Source organism: Solea senegalensis, linkage group LG21 (assembly GCF_019176455.1).
Source record: "Solea senegalensis isolate Sse05_10M linkage group LG21, IFAPA_SoseM_1, whole genome shotgun sequence".
Lineage (NCBI taxonomy): Eukaryota > Metazoa > Chordata > Actinopteri > Pleuronectiformes > Soleidae > Solea > Solea senegalensis.
The window spans coordinates 18,892,073-18,911,120 of NC_058040.1; the positions used below are offsets into that span (position 1 = coordinate 18,892,073).

Genomic DNA, 19,048 nt, shown 5'->3' on the forward strand with positions numbered 1-19,048 from the left:
AAAAATGATGTTCAGTTTAGTTGGAATCAGTTTAGATTATGTTAAATTTAGACTATATCCAATTAAACAGGGGGTTGATTTAGATTTAAATGAGTTCATGTTATGTTTAGATGAAATCAGATTAAATTATGTTTAGTTTAGTTTAAATCAGTTCAAATTATGTTAAATGTAGATGTAACGAGATTAAATCATGTTTAATTTGGTTTAAATTACTTTAAAAGTAGATTAAATGATATTTGATTTGGTTTAAATTAGTATAAATTATGTTCATTTTGATTAAATCAGATTAAATTATACTTGATTTGGTTTGTTTTTAATCAGTTTAACTTATGTTAAATGTAGATGTTATGAGATTAAATTATGTTTTATTTGGTTTAAATCAGTTTATATTGTAAATGACTGGAATGATGCAGTGACCCCTTGTGGCCCTTCAAAATAGCTAATAATAAGATAAAATGGTAATTCCCATAACTTAACATGTCACATAGAACTGTCCAGGGTGTACCCCGCCTATCGCCCTGTGTCAGGTGAGATTGGCACAGCACCCTCTGCTGGAGGATAAAGTGGTGGAACATCGCACATAACTGTAAGGAGTGGAGTGGCTCAGTGGTTCAGAGTGGTACCCTGTGTGCAAAAGACTTCATGGTCGCAGGTTCAACTCCACCCCTGGCAGATTGTACTTAATTCCCTTCTCAGTCGCTTTGGATAAGCGTCTGCTAAATGACATGTAATGTAATGTATGAATGAAGCTCCTCCTCCTGCCAATGAAACATGATGGTAAACTTTCATTTCAGAAAACTTTATTTGACAAATTATTCAGCAGAACATAAAATAAGAGCTATGGTTGAGTTTCTGACACGTTTGTTTGGCAAAAACTGAGAAAATTTATACTCTTTCACCATCAACCTCCGACTGCAGGGATGTTTGTATTTAAAATATTTAACTGTTCTCAGCGACACAGTGAGTTTCAAATCATGAGTTTCTCTTTTCTTTGTTCAAAGCAACATGAACACGTCACTAAGTTCCACACGTTCACAACATTAGACCAATAAATAATCAAGTACGAACAAAACTCCAGTTCAGTTTCATTCTAACCTTTTTGTCTTCTTTAAACGAGCCAATTATCATGCAGAGCTGATTCACAGGGAGGGGGCGTGTCTAAAGAGGGCTATACAGGGGCGGAACAGCTCCGACATAGGCTACCAAGATGGCCGCCACTTGTCAAAAGCTATGCTACGTTTACTGTTAATAGCACTTTTGTCATATTTGTTTTACAGTGAATCAGTCGCACTCACAGTGTGATCACACGTGTAACTTTTGCTACAATGCCGCAAAGTTACGAACTGCTGTCGCGAAGTTACGAACTGCTGTCGCGAAGTTACGAACTGCTGTCGCGAAGTTACGAACTGTGGTTGTGAATTCGTCTGCCAGGTTTTTCTTGTAGAAGGTCCAGTGTGTCAGAAGTAGTGACATCTAGTGGTGAGGCTGCAGATTACAACAGAGGACTCCACTGTGAACCCTTCTTTCCCAGGAACAGATTACAGAACTACGGTGGCCTTCAAAGACCACAAACGAGCACGTTAGAGTTGTTCTTCAGCTCATGAGGTTTTTGTTCATTCATTTTTTTTAACAGCAGACTTTTCTTCCTCGTTTGCTCCAGTTTGTTCGTCAGTTTGTGCTACTACAGAAGCATGGCGACACAAAATGACGGCCTCCTTTAGCCTCATGTTCGTATATAAGCTACAAACAAGAAGTAATCTTTATTTTGAAAGCCATAACACACTCACAAACATTCAATTTCTGCCAATAAATCAGACAAAAACGACACAGTGGACGTTTAAATGTGTCTTTGTTCTAATTGTTGTTTTAATGTCACTCACCTGAGTTCAGCTCTGTTTTTTATTATAAAATAAATGCATGTCCTTTATTTGAATCATCGCGTCTGACTGTGTCTCCAGTTTATCTGTCTCTGTGGACGCAGCAGCTACTCGTTGCCACTGTCCTCCGTGTCCTCGTCCCCGTCCTCTCTCGGTCTGTCTCCGTTTCTCTCCGGGTAGTTGAGGATCTGTCTGTTGGCCTGCACGACGAACTTCTGCTGCTTGTAATACACCTTTAACACGCCCTTGATCAGCACGAACACGAAGCCCCCCTGTGGAGAGAAGGCCACAGTGCAGCGTCAGTGACAAGCTGGTCTTTGGACTTTTTTGTTGTTTACGTGAAAAAATTGACCCCGAAAATCGTAAGTTCAAAATAATCAGCCTAGAAGTACAGCAGACATTTTAACGTAATACCACTTGTCCAGTAGAGGGTGCTGTGAGTGCAGCGGTGTTGTTGTGCTGTAACATAAAGTTTGTGAAGATAACTCCCGATGGACTAACGATGGAAAAACATTTAGCCCTGAGGAAGTCAACATGGAATAAAATGAAAAGGGCGTTCAAAGAAGAACATTCTTGTCGTTTCTTTTTTGCGTTTAACTCCACAGAGCTAGCTCCCCCTACAGTTTGGGAGGTACATATTTTTATGACACCACTGTAAACTGTAAAACATGCATCCATTCATCGTCCACCTCTTTATCCTCACTGTTGTAAAAACTCAAACCTGGAAATGATGATGTTTTCAAACGTCTTGTTTTTGTTCACAAACTTAAAATGATTACGTGATTTCTTTGTTTTTATGGAGCAAAGAAACCAGAAACAAGAAAACCAGAGGACTGGCTGGTTCCAGTGGAGACCTGGAGACCTTCACAGTGACTCTGAAATCTGATTTAGCTCAGTACAAACATCATAAAGGATAATGAGCTGGATGAAGAAAATATTCACCAGTAGGGTGCGCTGCAGGCTGGAGTTGACGCGCTGGAACAGGATTTTTCCCACCAGGCTGGCGATGGAGGGAAAGATGAGAGCGCCGCACAGAGTCCTGGACACAGAGAGGTGGTCTCCTGCTCCGGTGGCGTCAGCGGGGACACGAGGACGATAACGACCGTTTCCTGAGATAACACACACACACACAATAAACAGAGAGAAACTAGACAAAAATAATATATAAAAATTTGATTTAAATATCAAAATAGACTGAGAAAAGGAAAACAAATTAAATATCTGAATTGTTTTTTAAATTGAAGTGAGAATGAACATTTTGATGAATGAATTAATGCTGGAAATGATGATTTTCTCAAAGGTTTGAATGATTTCTTTGTTTTATGGAGCAAAGAAACCAGAAAAGATTCAGTTTTAATTATATTAAAACCGCTCAAACTGATTCACTAATCATCAAAATAGTTCATTCATCGATTAAGTGTCATGTCCCTGACATGACTTAGTAGAAACCAGCAGGTTTTGTCTCGTGGACATTTTGTGCTTCAGTGTCCACGTACCTGAAGGGAGATAGTGTTTAAACAAGTATTTCTGCCACAGCCTCACGATATAATCCTCCCAGCGGATCATCTTCCCCAGGACCAGCACCACGGGGATTGTGGGTAAACCCATCAACAGGAAGAGTGGGTCGGCTCGCTCCATCACGTACAGGCCCTTCTTATGACCCACAACCTGCATGACGGTCACGGCTCCGTACGTCACCGCTGACCAGTACACGGTCCCGGCCACCACGCCGACCGCAGCGAAGGGACTGGCTCGAGACAGCGCTCTGTCCACCTGCTCCAGGAAAAACACCAGAGGACCTGAACACAGACACAGCACACGTGAGTCACAGTCCACACACACACACACACACACACACGAGTGTCACTCACCCATCTTGGGGAAGGTGACGTGATACTCGGTGCCGCACTGTGGACACGACACGGCTCCGCCGCTGTTTCCTTTCTGCTTCTCGTCCAGCCAGCGCTGAAGACATGACTGGTGGATCCATTTGGTGCAGCCTTTACACCTGCAGGGACTCACCCACTCTGCACTGTGGTCGTCTCTCTCTGTGGCAAAACACACCCAGCAGTGTCTGCACGCGCACACACACACACACACACACACATCAGAGACATAAAATCACCAAAAATTACAAGAAAATTAAAAAAATGACAGACTTCCTGTTTCAGAAGATGGATTTCCTTACACCGACCTGTCACACAGGTCACACACTGAATGTGGTACCTGTAGGCCTAACATTTTCCAGTGGGCTGACTTTAGGAGGCACTGTTGAGCCACTGTGTGACACGATTCATGGCTAACATTGATCGAATACAATATAAATGATCATTTTAGCAACCTTTTTATGAGTTTCCATACATTATATGATACATTACAGCAAATATAGTTCAAAACTAAAATAAAGTTAAAACTACTTTGATAATTGATTAATTATCATTGATTAACTACTTTGAAACTGATTTTTCAGTTTCTTAAATGCGAATATTTTCTGGTTTCTTTGAACAAAGAAATAATTAACAACTGTATTATTTTGGTTTGTGGACATTTTCTGAACTAAACGGACCTTAATGAGATTGAGTGTTTGAGTAATCATTAGTGCTGGTTATTTATGGTCATATTTTGATAATATTATGGGGAAAAGCTTTACTGTAGAGTTGCGGTTTTATATATTCTTATAAAGGGCAGAGCTGATGAAGAATCCACCTTTTATTTGAGGAAACCGAGAAGCTAAAGTTACAAAAAAACATTACTTGGTTATTATAATTATCATATTCTGTGGACCTTGACCTTTGACACGCACACACACGTCTTACTTCTCAGGCTGCTCCTCAGAAACAGACATGACGGCCGTGAAGCGACTCTTTCTCCCTGAGATGTTTTCATGAAATCATCAGACGCAGAAAACACCTGTGAAATAATAAAACACACACGTGGACGGAGCTTTTTAGGCAACAGTTTGTGACGTATCTGTCGACATAAACATGTGTAACCATGTGTAACATAAACATGCTGCAGACTTCTTCACTTTGAAATCACTGGTTTATATGAAGTTGGTGAAACAAGATAATAACGGCTTGTTTACATGTTTCAAATCATTTCATGTAGCTTAAGTATATGTAAAATGTGTTTGTCAAGACTTTTCTGACCCTTTTAAAGAGAACAAAATAGAAATACCAGTGAATAATAACAAATAACAAATACAAGTTCTGATGGACCACATTTGAAATCTACAGTAGCAATAGCAATTATAAATAGCAGAAACATTTTTACATGGTAGCTGAATGAGCCAGGCATTTAGAAAATATATGTGTTGATGAAATAAACCAAAAAATAAAACAGTAGTTGGGTAACAATGATTCAGCAATTTCAAACTAATCTTTGAGAGTGAAAAGGGAAAAAAAATATAAAAGATATTACTAATGACTCCACAAAAACGTATTAATTACAGTATAACATGTTAACTGTAGGTTATAATTTATCATATGATATAATTTAGATTAAATTAAAAGTCTAATTTTAGATCCTACATCATACTTTAAATCCCACTCATATAATGTGAATATTTAAGGTCTTAGCAAAGTTTAACAGTTATACAGTTTAACTATATATTAAGTAACATGGAGTAAAACATTCAAATGAAACGCATTACATGTGAGCTAAAGGGCAGAAGTGGCGTAATTATCATTCTGTACTTCCCAGCACTCCTTCTTTCTTACTAACAGAAACCGATAGCAAAAGTTAAATAACCGTGGATGTTTATGACATAATCTTTTCAGAGTTAACAGACAGTTGCTGGAACTCAGGAACCGCTTTAATGTGAGTGTTTTTGTGTGTGATGTCAGGTGAAATCACCTGCTGTGACCTCAAAAACAAACCTCTGTGTGCTAACAGGAGCTAGCCTGTCAACTTTAGCTACACTTTTTTTTTTTTAGCTTTAGCTAATTTAGTACACTCAGATTGGTAGATTATCCGCTATTAACGTCGCTCTTTTACGCCGTCATTTACTGTGGCGTCTTAATGAAACTCGTGTCACAACAGCACGTACCTGGAAAACAACCGTTAATCCACATTTAGTCAGTTTACGACCTTAAATCCGGGATTTTCTGTGTGTTTATGCTAAGAACGTTGAGCAGACTCTCTGACAGACACAAAAGTCCCGCCCACTCTGGCTGTCAGGCGGCTTTTTGATTGGTCCCAGTGTGTGAGTCATCACTGATGCATTCATGATACAAGAAAACGGTGGGAAATTTGGAGTTCAGGCGTGAGAAATAATACCACCATCTTCATTTGCGGTGATGTTCAAATATGATAATAATAATAATAATGATGATAATTAATTACAAAAATCACGACTTATTAAACACAGTTACAAAGTGGTTTTTCATAACAAATCAATATTTAACACAATATGTATAATAATACCAGTACAAAAAAAGCACATTTCCTGCCACTTGGCAAATAAAGCATGTATATAAGTAAGTCATAAGATAGTAAGTCATGATTACGATATAATAAGTCATTACAGGGTGACTTATTATCTCATAATAATGAGATACTTTATCATAACATGACTTACTTTCTCATAACTATGACTTACTATTTCATTATTGGGGGTGGAGTGGCTCAGTGGTTAAGACCCTACCTTGTGTACCAAAGACATCATGGTCGCAAGTTCGATTCCACCCCTGGCTAATTGTACTTGATTCCATTGTAAGTCGCTTTGGATAAAAGCGTCTGCTAAATGACATGTAATGTAATGTAATTATTAGGATATAGCAAGTCATATTTACCAGAATTATGACTGATGATCATGACTTGACATTCGTTATCATGAGATCGCTTCGACTCTCCAAGCAGCAGAAGGACTGTACATCTTCCTCAGACAGAGGTACTGCATCAGCCTCTCGTCCTGCAGCTGCACCAGGTGACATCCGTCTTGAGGAAGATCAACATCAGAAAGGCTGCATGTCCAGATAAGGTGTCAGGTCGGACCCTGAAATTATGTGCAGACCAACTAGCAGGAGTTTTTCTGGACATATTTAACCTGTCTATGCAGCTGTCCACGGTCCCTGTGTGCCTGAAGTCCTCCATCATTGTGCCTGTGCCGAAAAAAACAACCATCACCTGCTTCAATGATTACCGCCCTGTAGCTCTGACCCCAGTCATCATGAAGTGCTTCGAGAGGATCCTCCTGAAGTACATCAAGGACGCCATCCCTGGATTGTGAACACTTCACACCTGGTGAAGAAGGCCCAACAGCGGCTCTTCTTTCTCAGGAAGTTGAAGAGGTCTGGGCTCATAAACTTGTATAGAGCCACTGTCGAGAGCATCCTGTGTCTCAGAGTGACAGTGTGGTACGGCAACTGCACAGCACGGGACAGGAAGAACTTAGCCCAGGTGGTGAGGACGGCACAGGGGATTGTGGGATGCCGTCTACCTGATCTGGACTCAGTTTACACTGCCCGAGTCCGGAGAAGGGCCAGAGGCATAGCAACAGATCCCACACACCCGGGCTATGCACTGGTTGTACCACTTCCATCAGGAAAGCAGTACAGGAACATCAAAGCAAAGAACAACAGACTCAGGGACAGCTTCTTCCCCAGAGCTGTGAAAGCAATCGCCCCCCTACAGTGAAAACAATTCACATCCCTTCTCTACACCCCCCCAACACACACACAAACACACACACACACACACACACCACTGCAAAAATATTCTTGAATCTTGAATCTTATATGGTGAACATATATCTATACATAAAATAAAATACATTTTACTATGACAAAGACTATTGATGGAATAAAAACAAAAAGAATGTGTTAGATTTGTCACTCTTCTGCTGTCTGTTTTATATAAAGTTGGTTCAAAATGCGTAGTTCACGTGCACTCGGATTTTCTACTTCGACACTCTTCTTTGTTGAGTTTTACGGTGTGTTGGTTGCTATAGAAACGCGGATGGTTTTAGACTCTGCTGCAATCACCGTTGGAGAAATGAGGTCACGTGCTTTGAACTGTCCAATCAGAGACAACGGGATGTCTTTAAGTGAAGAAGTTTATCCCAGTATGAGCTTTTTTCTGTTCTGTAAGGTTTTTTTTTTACTGGCTAAAACATAAATAAATAAGTCTGAAGGAGAGTAATATTGTTTCTCGTATGGTAAGAGCGAATGTATTGTTATTATTATTATTGTTATTATTAGTAGTAGTAGTAGTAGAGTAGTAGTAGTAGAGTTCGTAGTAGTACGAATGTCTTCATTATGTCGTGAAAAAAGAGCAACTTTAAACTCATTCATTGGGAGATAAGCTAATAGAAAAGCTAAAAGGAAACTAATGAAGCCCAGTTCGCTTATGTGGGGCAGAATTATATCCACGAAAACCGAGCCCTTTGACCACTATTTACACTCCTTAAACGCAGTTACTGCTTCGTAAAGCAATTTCCACAAACAAAGTGCGATACATGACTTCTTAGCCAGTGAGGCTGCTGTCAAGGTTAGCTAAAGAGCTAAGGCTAATGACGAGCTCGTGTTTACCTCTTGTCTCTGTTTCTCCTCCTCCTAAAAACTGGATTATTCGATTTATAATAGCACGAATATACGGCCGAATTTTAGTGTACATCATGTTAATCACGGGTGTTTTAAGTTGCAAGTCGTAGCGCGTAGTAGTTGTGTTGATTTGTACTGATGTAGTTTAAATTAGAGCTATTGTAAACTGGATCAGGTAAGTTTTTTTCCCAATAATATTTGACCTAAATTTAATTTTATTTATTACTTTGTCATTAGTATTTTGGCTTTGACGTATAGTAATTGTAAATGAGTCTTCCAGTATCTGTAAATGTGCTGGACTACACATGTTTCCATTTTATTTATTTTGTGACTGGGTTCACACCTGGGTTGGCATAAGTATTTGATTAATTGATCATTCATTTGATTACAAACAACAGTTTTCCCCACTGCTGTTTTTTTGTAATCTTATATTTCTTATCTCATTCTATTTTATCTTGCGTTTAACCTGTAGCACCTTTAATAGAGATTTTAATCATAAAAAGTACGTTACATAAAATGTATTGTTATTTTTATTACGGACAGTCAAAATTGTGGCTTTTTATCAGTACTATCTTGTTAATTTAACGTTTAATCTAATAATTTAGGTTATTTAACTGGCATATTTAACTGGCATTCTGTGCATTATTTATTTAATTGCTAATTCTGTATTCAAAAAAGAAATCTCTATCATGCTAAATTTGATTGAAATCTTATTGTGAGCAGTTAAATCTTTTTTTTGCCCACAGAGGAAAGCGATGAGACATCGGTCAACTTCACCTCCGCTTCATGTCCACGTCAGTGACGACACACCGGTCCATGTACACATAAAGAGTTTCAGAAAGAGTCCAAACAAAACACAGCAGGTTACAGAATGGATTGTTTTTCATTCTCTAATATCATTTAATAATATTTTGACGTTATTAGTTATTTTTCCACATTTGTTGTTTTTAAAGGGGAAGATCAAAACAGATGCAGGAAGTCTCCGTCCCACAGCCACGGTCAGAACCCGCGTGCCATGGATTCCCCCGGGTAAAACCTCCATACGTGACTCGGCGTTCAAGTGGGAGGTAACGGCTCTTAAAAAGGACAATTACGTTTCCTGCCAGGATGTTGTCACTGAACAAAGTGTCATGTGCACCCAAGGGTCTGACACACCGCCTCGAGATTGTACCACCACTTCCAGAACCAGAACCAGAACCAGCATCAGAGACCCAACATTCTCCTCTGCGATTGGCTGACCTGGCAACAGACGAGGAGGAGGAGCAGGGGGAGGGACTACACGGACGAATCAGCCAGTACGAGAGGAAGATTGACAGTTTAATGACAGAAGTCGGCTCTCTGAAGAACGAGGTCGGTTGCTTTAATTTAGGACTCTACATTTTAAAGTGTTTTTTTTAGTGTCATGACTGTATTAGCTCCTCAAAATATGCTACAGTCATGATAGGCAACTGAAGTTTATTTGTATGACGCCATTCTTACACAAGGCAATTCATAGTGCTTTACAGAAGCAAGTAAATACATTGGAAATTAAAACAAAATCAATTAAAAAAAATCTATTATAGAAATAAAAACAATTTAAAACATTAACATTTTTTAAATCAAGCAGACAAAGACTTTTTCATCTGTTCTGTGTTTGCACAGAATGATAGTCATTTACACGCAGAATATAATTTAACTTCTGATCCCGACATCACACGCTTTGATGTCAAGCACAAATAACAGTCGTAAAGCTGTAGTACGTAACTTAAAAACATGAAAAATGTCTCTCAAATTCAAACCATTGTCAAATGAGTTGAGGCAATGTTGATCAAGGCCATCGGCTTCGATCTCGTGTCGCCCGGTGACGCAGTCTCACAGTAGAATAAAATAAAATGGAAGTATAAGTACTTTATTACGACAACCCACAGGTGACCAAAGTGCTTTACAAAATAAAAACATTACAAATGAACCATGATGGAAAAATTAAATCAAAACACCACAATAAATAAAATTATAAATAAATGCATTTGTGACCAGTTAAAATTTCAGTTAAATAGGCCGTTTAGGGCTTCAAAAAACAAACGTTAAAGGTTTAAATTCAGTTCTAAAACACACTGGTACAGTTAAAATATAAAATATAAAAGTAAAGCTGCAAACAACATGCATCGTAAATGATTATGTATGAAGAAAGTGAAGAGGTGGAATAATGTGGGGTAACTCCACATGATGCTGTCAACCTATATTATATCTTAATAAATGGCTTTTTTTTTTACATGTATCTAAGGACTAAAGTGTCTATGTGTGTGTGTGTGTGTGTGTGGGTGTGTGTAGGTGGAACTCCGTAAGAAGGCGCAGCAGCTGGAGCGTCAGTCGGAGCGGCTGAGTGCGTCGAAGCGAGTGATCGCGGAGCAGGAGGAGGAGCTCGCCGAGGTCACCAAGGAGCTGGTGGAGACGGAGCGGGAGAACTCGCGCTTACGCCAGTCCATGGAGAAGATGCTGGAGGAGAGCGACGTCCACAGGTGCGCCTCGTTACACGCGTCACAGGACATTTATGACGTCTGTGAAGACTCTCACTGTCTGCACAGCTGCTAAAGTAGTTAAAAATATTATATTTATGTTTTTGACGCATTCAGGTTCAGTTTTATGTCACATTGCTGGTAGAACTAGTAGAGAAGTCAAAGACAAAAGAAAACACGTAAAACTGTGAACATAGAAATGTATAAAATTTGGAAAGAGTGTCGTAGTTTTCTTGTTCTGGTGTAAACAGTCACAGTCTCTTTATTGCAGTGAACCCTTGTCTCGTCCTCGCAGACCGGACAGAACTCCTCAGGACAAAGACGCTCTGCTCAGGAAGCTGATGGAGGCCGAGGTGGACGGAGTGGCCGCCGCCAAACAAGTGTCCGCTCTCAGAGAGTCTGTGTCCAAACTGGGCGGAGCCACAGTGAGTGTTCACCCTGTCACAGCGACGTTGTTTTAGTATTAACACGATGATGATGATGATGATGATTTTTGTCTGGTCTGTGTCGATGAAGAGAGCGTCGGCTGCTGAGGTTTCAGGCCTGGATCATCAGAAGATGATGCTGCTGCAGAAACTGGAGACGTTTGAGAACACGAACAGAGCTCTGAGGCATCTTCTCAGGGAGCAGCACGGATCCAAGGTATGAAGGGATGAATGAATGAATGAATGAATGACTCGGGTATAAATCATGACCAGATCCTTCCTTGGTGTCTGAAATGATATCATTCTTCCAATGATCGCTTGTTATTCTTTTTTCAATAAACAAATCAAAACTAAACTTAAAAGCGAGCACAGTAGAAAACTCTTACAAATAAAAATGAGACGTGGCTCCAACAAAGGTTTTATTTTGAGCATCTGAACCTAGTACAATTTTAACAAAGGTCACGCAGAGAGACTTAAAACCAGCACCACGTCCATGAAACATCATGCTGGAAAAGGAGTAAGAAGAAGCTTAAGTTTATTTAATCCAAACCCTTTCTCCACTTTTTTACTAACTGATAATCATTGAGTGGCTTCTTCTTACACCTTATTTAAAAATGACAGTATATTTTGTATCATGGTCGTGCCTGGACAGATTTGCTTCCACATACACACACACACACACACACACACACACACTGTCTCACATCACTGTGTGTGAACAGATGGAGTCAGTGCGACTGTCGGAGCAGAAGGATGATTTACTGAAGAGACTGGGAAACACAGAGGCCGACAACGCTGTGAGTTTCTTTAAATTCAGTTTTATTATATAAGTGACGGCCTCTGTCCTTAGACCCTCACATTGAGTGACAGAGGAGGATCCGTCTGTCAGGACACAAGAGTTTTTTAATCTTCACAGTGTGTGTTTCTCGTCTCATGTGATGACACTTGTTTTTCAGCTTCTTGTGGTGAAACTTCAAGAGAGAGAGAAAGAGGTCGATGAGCTCTCCAGACTCCTGGACACGGAGAAGGTGCTGCGAGCTTTTTATTTTTAGTATATTTGTGTGTCGGGGATGATTCTAAACTAAAGCAGTGTCTTCATCTTTTCACTGAAATCCAGGACAATTCCAAGAGCACGGTTCATTTGTCCAAGAGTCTGGAGTCGACACGAGCTCATTTACAAGGACAGCTGCGCAGCAAAGAGGCCGAGAACAACCGACTCGTTGTTCAGATAAAGGTCAGTTTTCACTTGTTATGTCTGTCGGAGCCAAAGTGAAAGAGGTTATATTAAATATAGGAACTAAACATTGCCCTGGGCAGGTGATCCGTACGCAAGCAAAACCAAAAAAAGCATTTGCTTAGCCTCTACAATGTCTCATATAATAATAACAATCATGATATTAATGATCTATAAATGTCAGGTGACTCACTAAACTGTGCAGAGTTGACTTTGACGTCGTTTGGATACGAAATGCAAGCGATATCAGTAGAAATGTGACAGATATATATATGTACTGCCACCTAATCTCAAGTCTGACGTCATTTGTTATTCTTCTTATTATTATTATTACTATGTCATTATTTCAATATCTGTATTTATGTTTGCTGCACAAGTAGAAGTGACCAAATACACAAACAAATACAGAAAATATGAAAATACACACAATAACAGGCACATTTGATCATGCACTGCACTAGCAACAACAATAATAATCTTTAATATTCTGGACAAACTGCCCTTCACGGTGGAACAATAAAGACCATTAAACAATATACAAACAGCATAACATCAAAAATGAATAAAAACAAGCAAATTAAACATGTTTTATTCCCTGCAGGGTCATTTATTTTGAGTAACATGGTCTGTCCCAAATATAAAATAATCTAAAACACTGTAGAAACAAACCAGTCAAATCAACCAGAGAAGTTAAAAAACATCAGAATATTAAAATGCCCAAAAATAAAATTACACTGTAAAAACAGACCAATACAAATGAACTGTTACCAAGATCTGAGTTATAATCTGAGTTATTCTACAGTCAGTGTCACCTGTTGTTCAGACTGTTTTTTCCTGCGAGGTCAGAACCTGGAGCGAGCGGCCGAGCGTCAGAAAGTGGAGCTGGAACATCTGAAGGAGCAGCTGACGAGGCAGAAGCAGCAGGCGAGCGCTGACCGAGACGCTCTGAAACGAGCCACGAGAGTCCAGAAACAGAGAGCGGAGCGCTGCCAGGACACCACGGGACAGCTGAGCGTCCAACTCCTGGACATGGTGAGACTCAGGAAGGACATTTTACAGTCGATCAGTCTACTACTGTTTAACACCAATTGTATTTCTATATTTGTTCAATTAAAGTATAAGATGTGTATTTTCCTCCTCGTTATTAGTAACTTAAACAAATGTTAAAAGAAAATGAGAGAGAGAGTAGTGTATGGAATCCCAAAGGGGTCACATTTCGTCTGCGTAAATATGAGCGTAAAAAGTGTACACATGGGTCATTGAAAGTGCTTGAATTTTGTGCAAGTTGATATTTAGGTTGAAGTCTCCCTTGTTTGTTACGACGCCACCTACTGTTTCACACCCTGCATTGCTTGATGGACGTAGACGAGGCGACGCAGGACAAACGTCGAGTCATAATTACTGTCCACTGTCTGGAAAGTCCTGGAAAGTCCTTGAATTTGATGTGAAACCAGGGTGCGGGACCCTGTTTAACGCAACGTGATTACGCAGACGAAATGTGACCCTTTTGGCGTTCCATAGTAACGCAGATTCCAAGGTGTGTTGAGCTTATGCATGCATTCAGTGACCCTCGTAAATCGAATAACTCTGTGAGTGGATTACTCTGATTAAACACGGTTTTTACGTCAGTGGCAATTCAGAATGATTTTTATCACATTGTAGAACATTTGCACACGTTACCATAGCAACCAAAAATAACATTATATATATGTATGTTATTTTGTCTTCATCAGGAGAAGCAGTTGACTGAAGCTCTGTCCACAGCTGAAAGTTGGCAAAGTCTTCACACACAACAGGTGAAAGACAAGAGTAAACTGGAGATGGAAGTGTCGCTGCTCAACAGGTGTGTGTCGCCCCCTACCTGCCACACACACACACACACACACACGTTAGCGTCGCTAACTAAAATAATCCAAGGACTAGATTAAAAACAAACAAACACTACAGAAACGCCACAACATTAAGAGAGTGCAAAAACATTACACCTTTTTTGTAATGTTGTAGTGTTTGGTCCTCCAGGGCCACCGTAACTCCCCGGTCTGTCCAAGAAACCACGTTTCACATTGTGGCAGCCACTTGCCATGAAACTGAAGGAATGAGCCCTCATTCTAACTCGCAACACTTATTTATTTTACGAAAATAACTAATATTCATACAAAACTGCCGTATTGTGCTTCAACAGGAAGTTCCCACACTTTGTACGTGTACCACAAGTTTCAAGTATGGATGGCATAGTGACAGTCACTGCAGTAACACCACTTGGACAAACTACATAATAATTAAGTATTATTATTATTATTATTTTTCCTAATTTCCGGTTGGCAAACAGCTGTTGGGTCCATTAACGATGGTCCAAACATCATGGTCCAAACATCATGTAGGATATTTAATAAAAGTTTAAGAAAAATAACCCTAACCACACACTGTGTTTATGCAATAATTCTTCAAATAAAGTGTTTCAGTGATAATCAGGTGAAAAAAATCACCGTTAAACATCTTTTATTGTGAGTCTACGTCACGTCTCTTTTCAAATCATTTCACATTTATGTCTCATTTCTGATTTTTCTAAACCACTAATGTCTGAAACCTGGCCGTTCTGTCGTGTCACAGTCGTATTTCAGAGCTGACGGAGCAGATTCGCAGCGCGGAGGATAAAAGTCGTCTGGAGAGAGAGACTCTGCTGGACCGACTGCACGTCCTGACCACGGAGAACACGGCAGCCAAACTGGACAACCAGGCTCTGAAGGTGAACAAAAACACCACCAAACCATGTCCTGCTACTCTGTCCTCTTCACTTATAGACTCAGATTACGTCAGGAGGTTGACGTGTGCGCTTGATTTGCTCTGTGTCAGGTCTCAGCGACCACGGTGGACGAGAAGCTGCTGGTGTCTCAGTCTGAGCTGCAGCAGGTCAGAGCTTCCATCAGGCAGTATGAAAGTCTGCTGGACAGCTACAAGATCCAGGTGTGGAGAAGGAGTACATCTACTGTATATATACAGTATATCTATATTTCTATAGATATATACAGTAATAATGTAAATAACACTAACACTCTTTCAAAGCCTGAGACAAATGAACTTTCAGGACAAAAAATTACACTCCACAAAACAAATTTACCAGATGTGAAACACTTTTACAAATCCACAAAAAGGTTTAAAAAGTTTTACAAATCCCATATAAACAATTTTACAAAATTTGAGACAAATTTAAATTTTACAAAATAAATTGACTAAACACTTTTATAAATGTAAATCTAAAATGTAAATTTGTCTCATCTTCTCCTTAATATTGAGAGGCAACAAAAGGTGTTAATGCAGTGGTTGGGTCATGCACTAAAAGTGTTTATTAAGCACCAAACAAAAGTACAATACAATATTTGATTACATTACAGCTGTTGCACATTATTTCATATTCAGATTTTATTTTTTTTTCTATTTAGTTGCATTAAACCAAGTTTTTATTACTTTTAAGTCATTTTTTTACACCATACAGAAGCATCTACACATTTTTTCCACAACAAAATAAAAATTTTTATCATCCGCAACGATGAAGAAGTTTAGCAACATGTTAGCTCGACCATCAATATATGAAAACATAAGAAGTTCTGGCTGTTGTCCGCTGTTATCCGTCGTCGTCCAGGTGGGAAAAACACGAGCCGAGGCCGACGACTTCGCTGCTCGTCTGGCTCGGGCGGAGCAGGCGGCTCAGGCCGTGCGGGGGAAACTGGACCAGGAGGTGGACGAGGTCCGTCGGGAGCTGCAGGGACGTCTGGCAGAGCTGGAACCCCTGCCCGACGCTCTGCGCCGCGCCGAGCTGCGGCTGCAGGAGGCTCAGGACCGAGAGCGCGGTCAGGAGAGACGCAGCGCCGAACTCGGCAACAACCTGACCGAACTACGCATGAAGGTCACGACACTTTCACGAGGGGTCAGGAGTGAGCTGTCAGTGTGATGTGAAAGTGAAACCTGTGTTTTGTGTGGTGTCAGGTGGAGACGCAGGGAAACCACATGGATCTGCTGAGACAGAAGAACAAGGTTCTGCTGGAGGAGAACAGACGGCTGCAGCAGCGAGTGGAGACTCTGGAAAAGTCAGTGACCGCCGCACTAGAAATAAGCCAAATATACTTAAAATGATTTTTGATTTAAGAGAAAGAAGAGAAGAAACAGCTTTAAGCAAACTTTGCTTAAAATTACTGAAAAGAAATACGTAAATCTATCTTGTAAATCTGCAGCCACTTTTAGACTCTAATGTTCCTCAAAATGAGGGGAAAAAAACAGACAAAAGTGTCTAGAATTGAAGAAATAACAGGCAAACAATATCATGTAAGTGTGTTTATTTAAAACTTGTTAATATTTGTTCTATTTCAAAACTTGCTTGACAAGATTATTTTTCTTAGTTTCCCAGAAGTTGGGTTTCTTTGACTTGTTTCTTGTGTCTGTCTCTCTCTCGGCAGGACGTTGGAGGATTCCAGCGCTCAGAACAGCGAGCTGCTGTCAGTCCTCAGCAAGCGTGAAGACGCCGTTCACAGCAATCAGCTCCGCCTGGAGGAGAAAACCAGAGAGTGTTCCCTGCTGAGCCGAGGTCTGGAGGAGGCTCTGGACGACGCTCGACGACAGGTCTGACCGCGACCGTCGCACTGACCACACCCACTTCAATAATTCCATCGTGAACTTTCATCGTGATGTGCAGGAGATTAGAATATATAGCTGTCCTGTAACTGTGCTGTAACGTAAAAACTTAAAATGTAGGAATAAAAAATGTAGAAAAGAGGATTATACATGACATACAGGCATTGCATTTTATATATAAATGAAACAAATCCGATTCTTGGGTGAAATCTGGCCTATGACGGAAGAAATTGTCCGATAGCTCCGTTTGAGATTTTAGCGCCAAATCACAACAACATATATTATCTCAAGGCTCTGTGCAGAGTAAGACAGAAACCTTTACAATAGAGAAGAGAAAACTCTGTGACAGAACCAGAATGAAACATGTGCAGCATCTGCCGAGACAGGTTGTGGTGAAAGGACAAATGGGGGACAGAGGGGAGGTGAGGTAGAGAACGTGAAATAAGAATTAAAGTTATATAGATATTGGTAGATAGTTGTTTTTAAACCTACGACCTGAAGTTTGTCACTGCAAAGTGAACGGAAGCTTAAATAAGTTAGCGATAACTGTTCGTCACTCATTAATTAATATGCTGCGTTTTACATTTGTCTCCAGGTGTCGGAGAGCCGAGAACGTGCTTCCACCAAAGAACGCTCCACCCAGGCCAAGATCGTGGAACTGGAGACGCAGCTCAGCAGAACCACGTCAGAAATCAACCAACTGCGACGTAGCAAAGAGGAGGTAAACGCCTTTAGCTCTTTACTCTGTGTGTGTGTGTGTGTGTGAAGTGTTAGCAGGTGTGTAAAGTGTGTGTGTGATGCTCAGGCGGAGCGGCGATACCAGAGTCGACTCCAGGACATGACGGATCGTCTGGAGCAGTCGGACAGCACCAACCAGAGCCTGCAGAACTACGTCCAGTTCCTCAAAGAGTCGTACACCAACGTGTTTGGAGACGTGGTGGTCAGCAGCTCCCTGCAGGCTCCTCCCTCTCCCATCTGACCGTCCCACCATCACACAGTCAGGGTTATAACCAAACGAGAACCCGAAGGACCTGGAACACAGGAGCTGTGGTGGGTCGGAAACGCAGAATTTTCCCAAACCTTAAAAAGCCTCAGCGCTGCTCTCAAAACATATCTCAACCAGAGAAGGAGAAAAATGAGAGACAGCGGTCGAGATGAGGTAAAACATAGAGCAGTTTCTCCCCAAACTTTATATTTGAGGACTGTCGTTACCCAAATCACATATACACATAAAATCTCAAATAAAAGGTTTTGAAAATTCGGCAAAAATTGCTTGGGGACCCTAAAATAATGGCCTGCGATCCATCTGTGGGCCCCCGACCCACTTTTTATGAACCATTCACTCAGCAGTCTGGAGCAATGTGGGGTTAAGTGTTTCACTGAACTACCTACATGAATATTTTCCACTTTAAAGCGTTAAAGGTTTATTCATTTTTATGTTTACGCATAAAAAAAAGTTAGGTTTACATTTCCATGGTGACAAAGACGTATTGTTCTATCGCAATCATCTGTGATGCTACGACCACTGCGAGACTCTGGACAACAGTGTGGTGGATTAATCGTGGGTTAATTGTTGCTAATGTACGTGAAGTGAAATTTTTGACACAATCAAATGAGAAGGTGAAGCTCGTGTTCACAAAGACTTCCATTCAAACTAAGTTGTTTTTGCGACAAAAGGAGTTTTTATTATTATATTTTTTACTTCCAGAAATCCACGTCCACATTTTATAAATGGTCTGAGGTTTAATGAATACAAATACCCTGTTTTTCTTCTTTTTACAATATTTTCCCATGATTCCATGTCAATTCCTTGTTTGACTAAACGTCCAACAACAAATATCTTCATGTT

At 40.3% G+C, this 19,048-nt stretch overlaps 2 protein-coding genes across 2 annotated transcripts; one reads left to right on the forward strand and one right to left on the reverse strand.

The window, feature by feature from the left end:
• Window positions 1-783: 783 nt before the first annotated feature.
• LOC122758750 (E3 ubiquitin-protein ligase MARCHF5-like) lies at window positions 784-6,034 on the reverse strand. The gene is made up of 6 exons (XM_044013078.1): window positions 5,926-6,034; window positions 4,694-4,787; window positions 3,749-3,951; window positions 3,374-3,676; window positions 2,820-2,986; window positions 784-2,149 (listed from the first exon to the last, which is right to left on the reverse strand). Exons 2-6 carry the CDS (start codon window positions 4,720-4,722, stop codon window positions 1,985-1,987), a joined length of 867 nt encoding a protein of 288 aa, XP_043869013.1. The 5' UTR covers window positions 4,723-4,787; window positions 5,926-6,034; the 3' UTR covers window positions 784-1,984.
• Window positions 6,035-7,923: 1,889 nt separating this feature from the next.
• Window positions 7,924-18,421, forward strand: odf2a (outer dense fiber of sperm tails 2a). The gene is made up of 19 exons (XM_044013019.1): window positions 7,924-8,034; window positions 9,166-9,282; window positions 9,373-9,486; window positions 9,563-9,769; window positions 10,730-10,917; window positions 11,210-11,339; window positions 11,431-11,556; window positions 12,062-12,136; window positions 12,296-12,367; window positions 12,457-12,573; window positions 13,420-13,605; window positions 14,307-14,416; window positions 15,184-15,319; window positions 15,427-15,537; window positions 16,214-16,477; window positions 16,558-16,658; window positions 17,025-17,187; window positions 17,795-17,920; window positions 18,005-18,421. Exons 1-19 carry the CDS (start codon window positions 8,032-8,034, stop codon window positions 18,176-18,178), a joined length of 2,520 nt encoding a protein of 839 aa, XP_043868954.1. The 5' UTR covers window positions 7,924-8,031; the 3' UTR covers window positions 18,179-18,421.
• The last annotated feature ends 627 nt before the right edge of the window (window positions 18,422-19,048 follow it).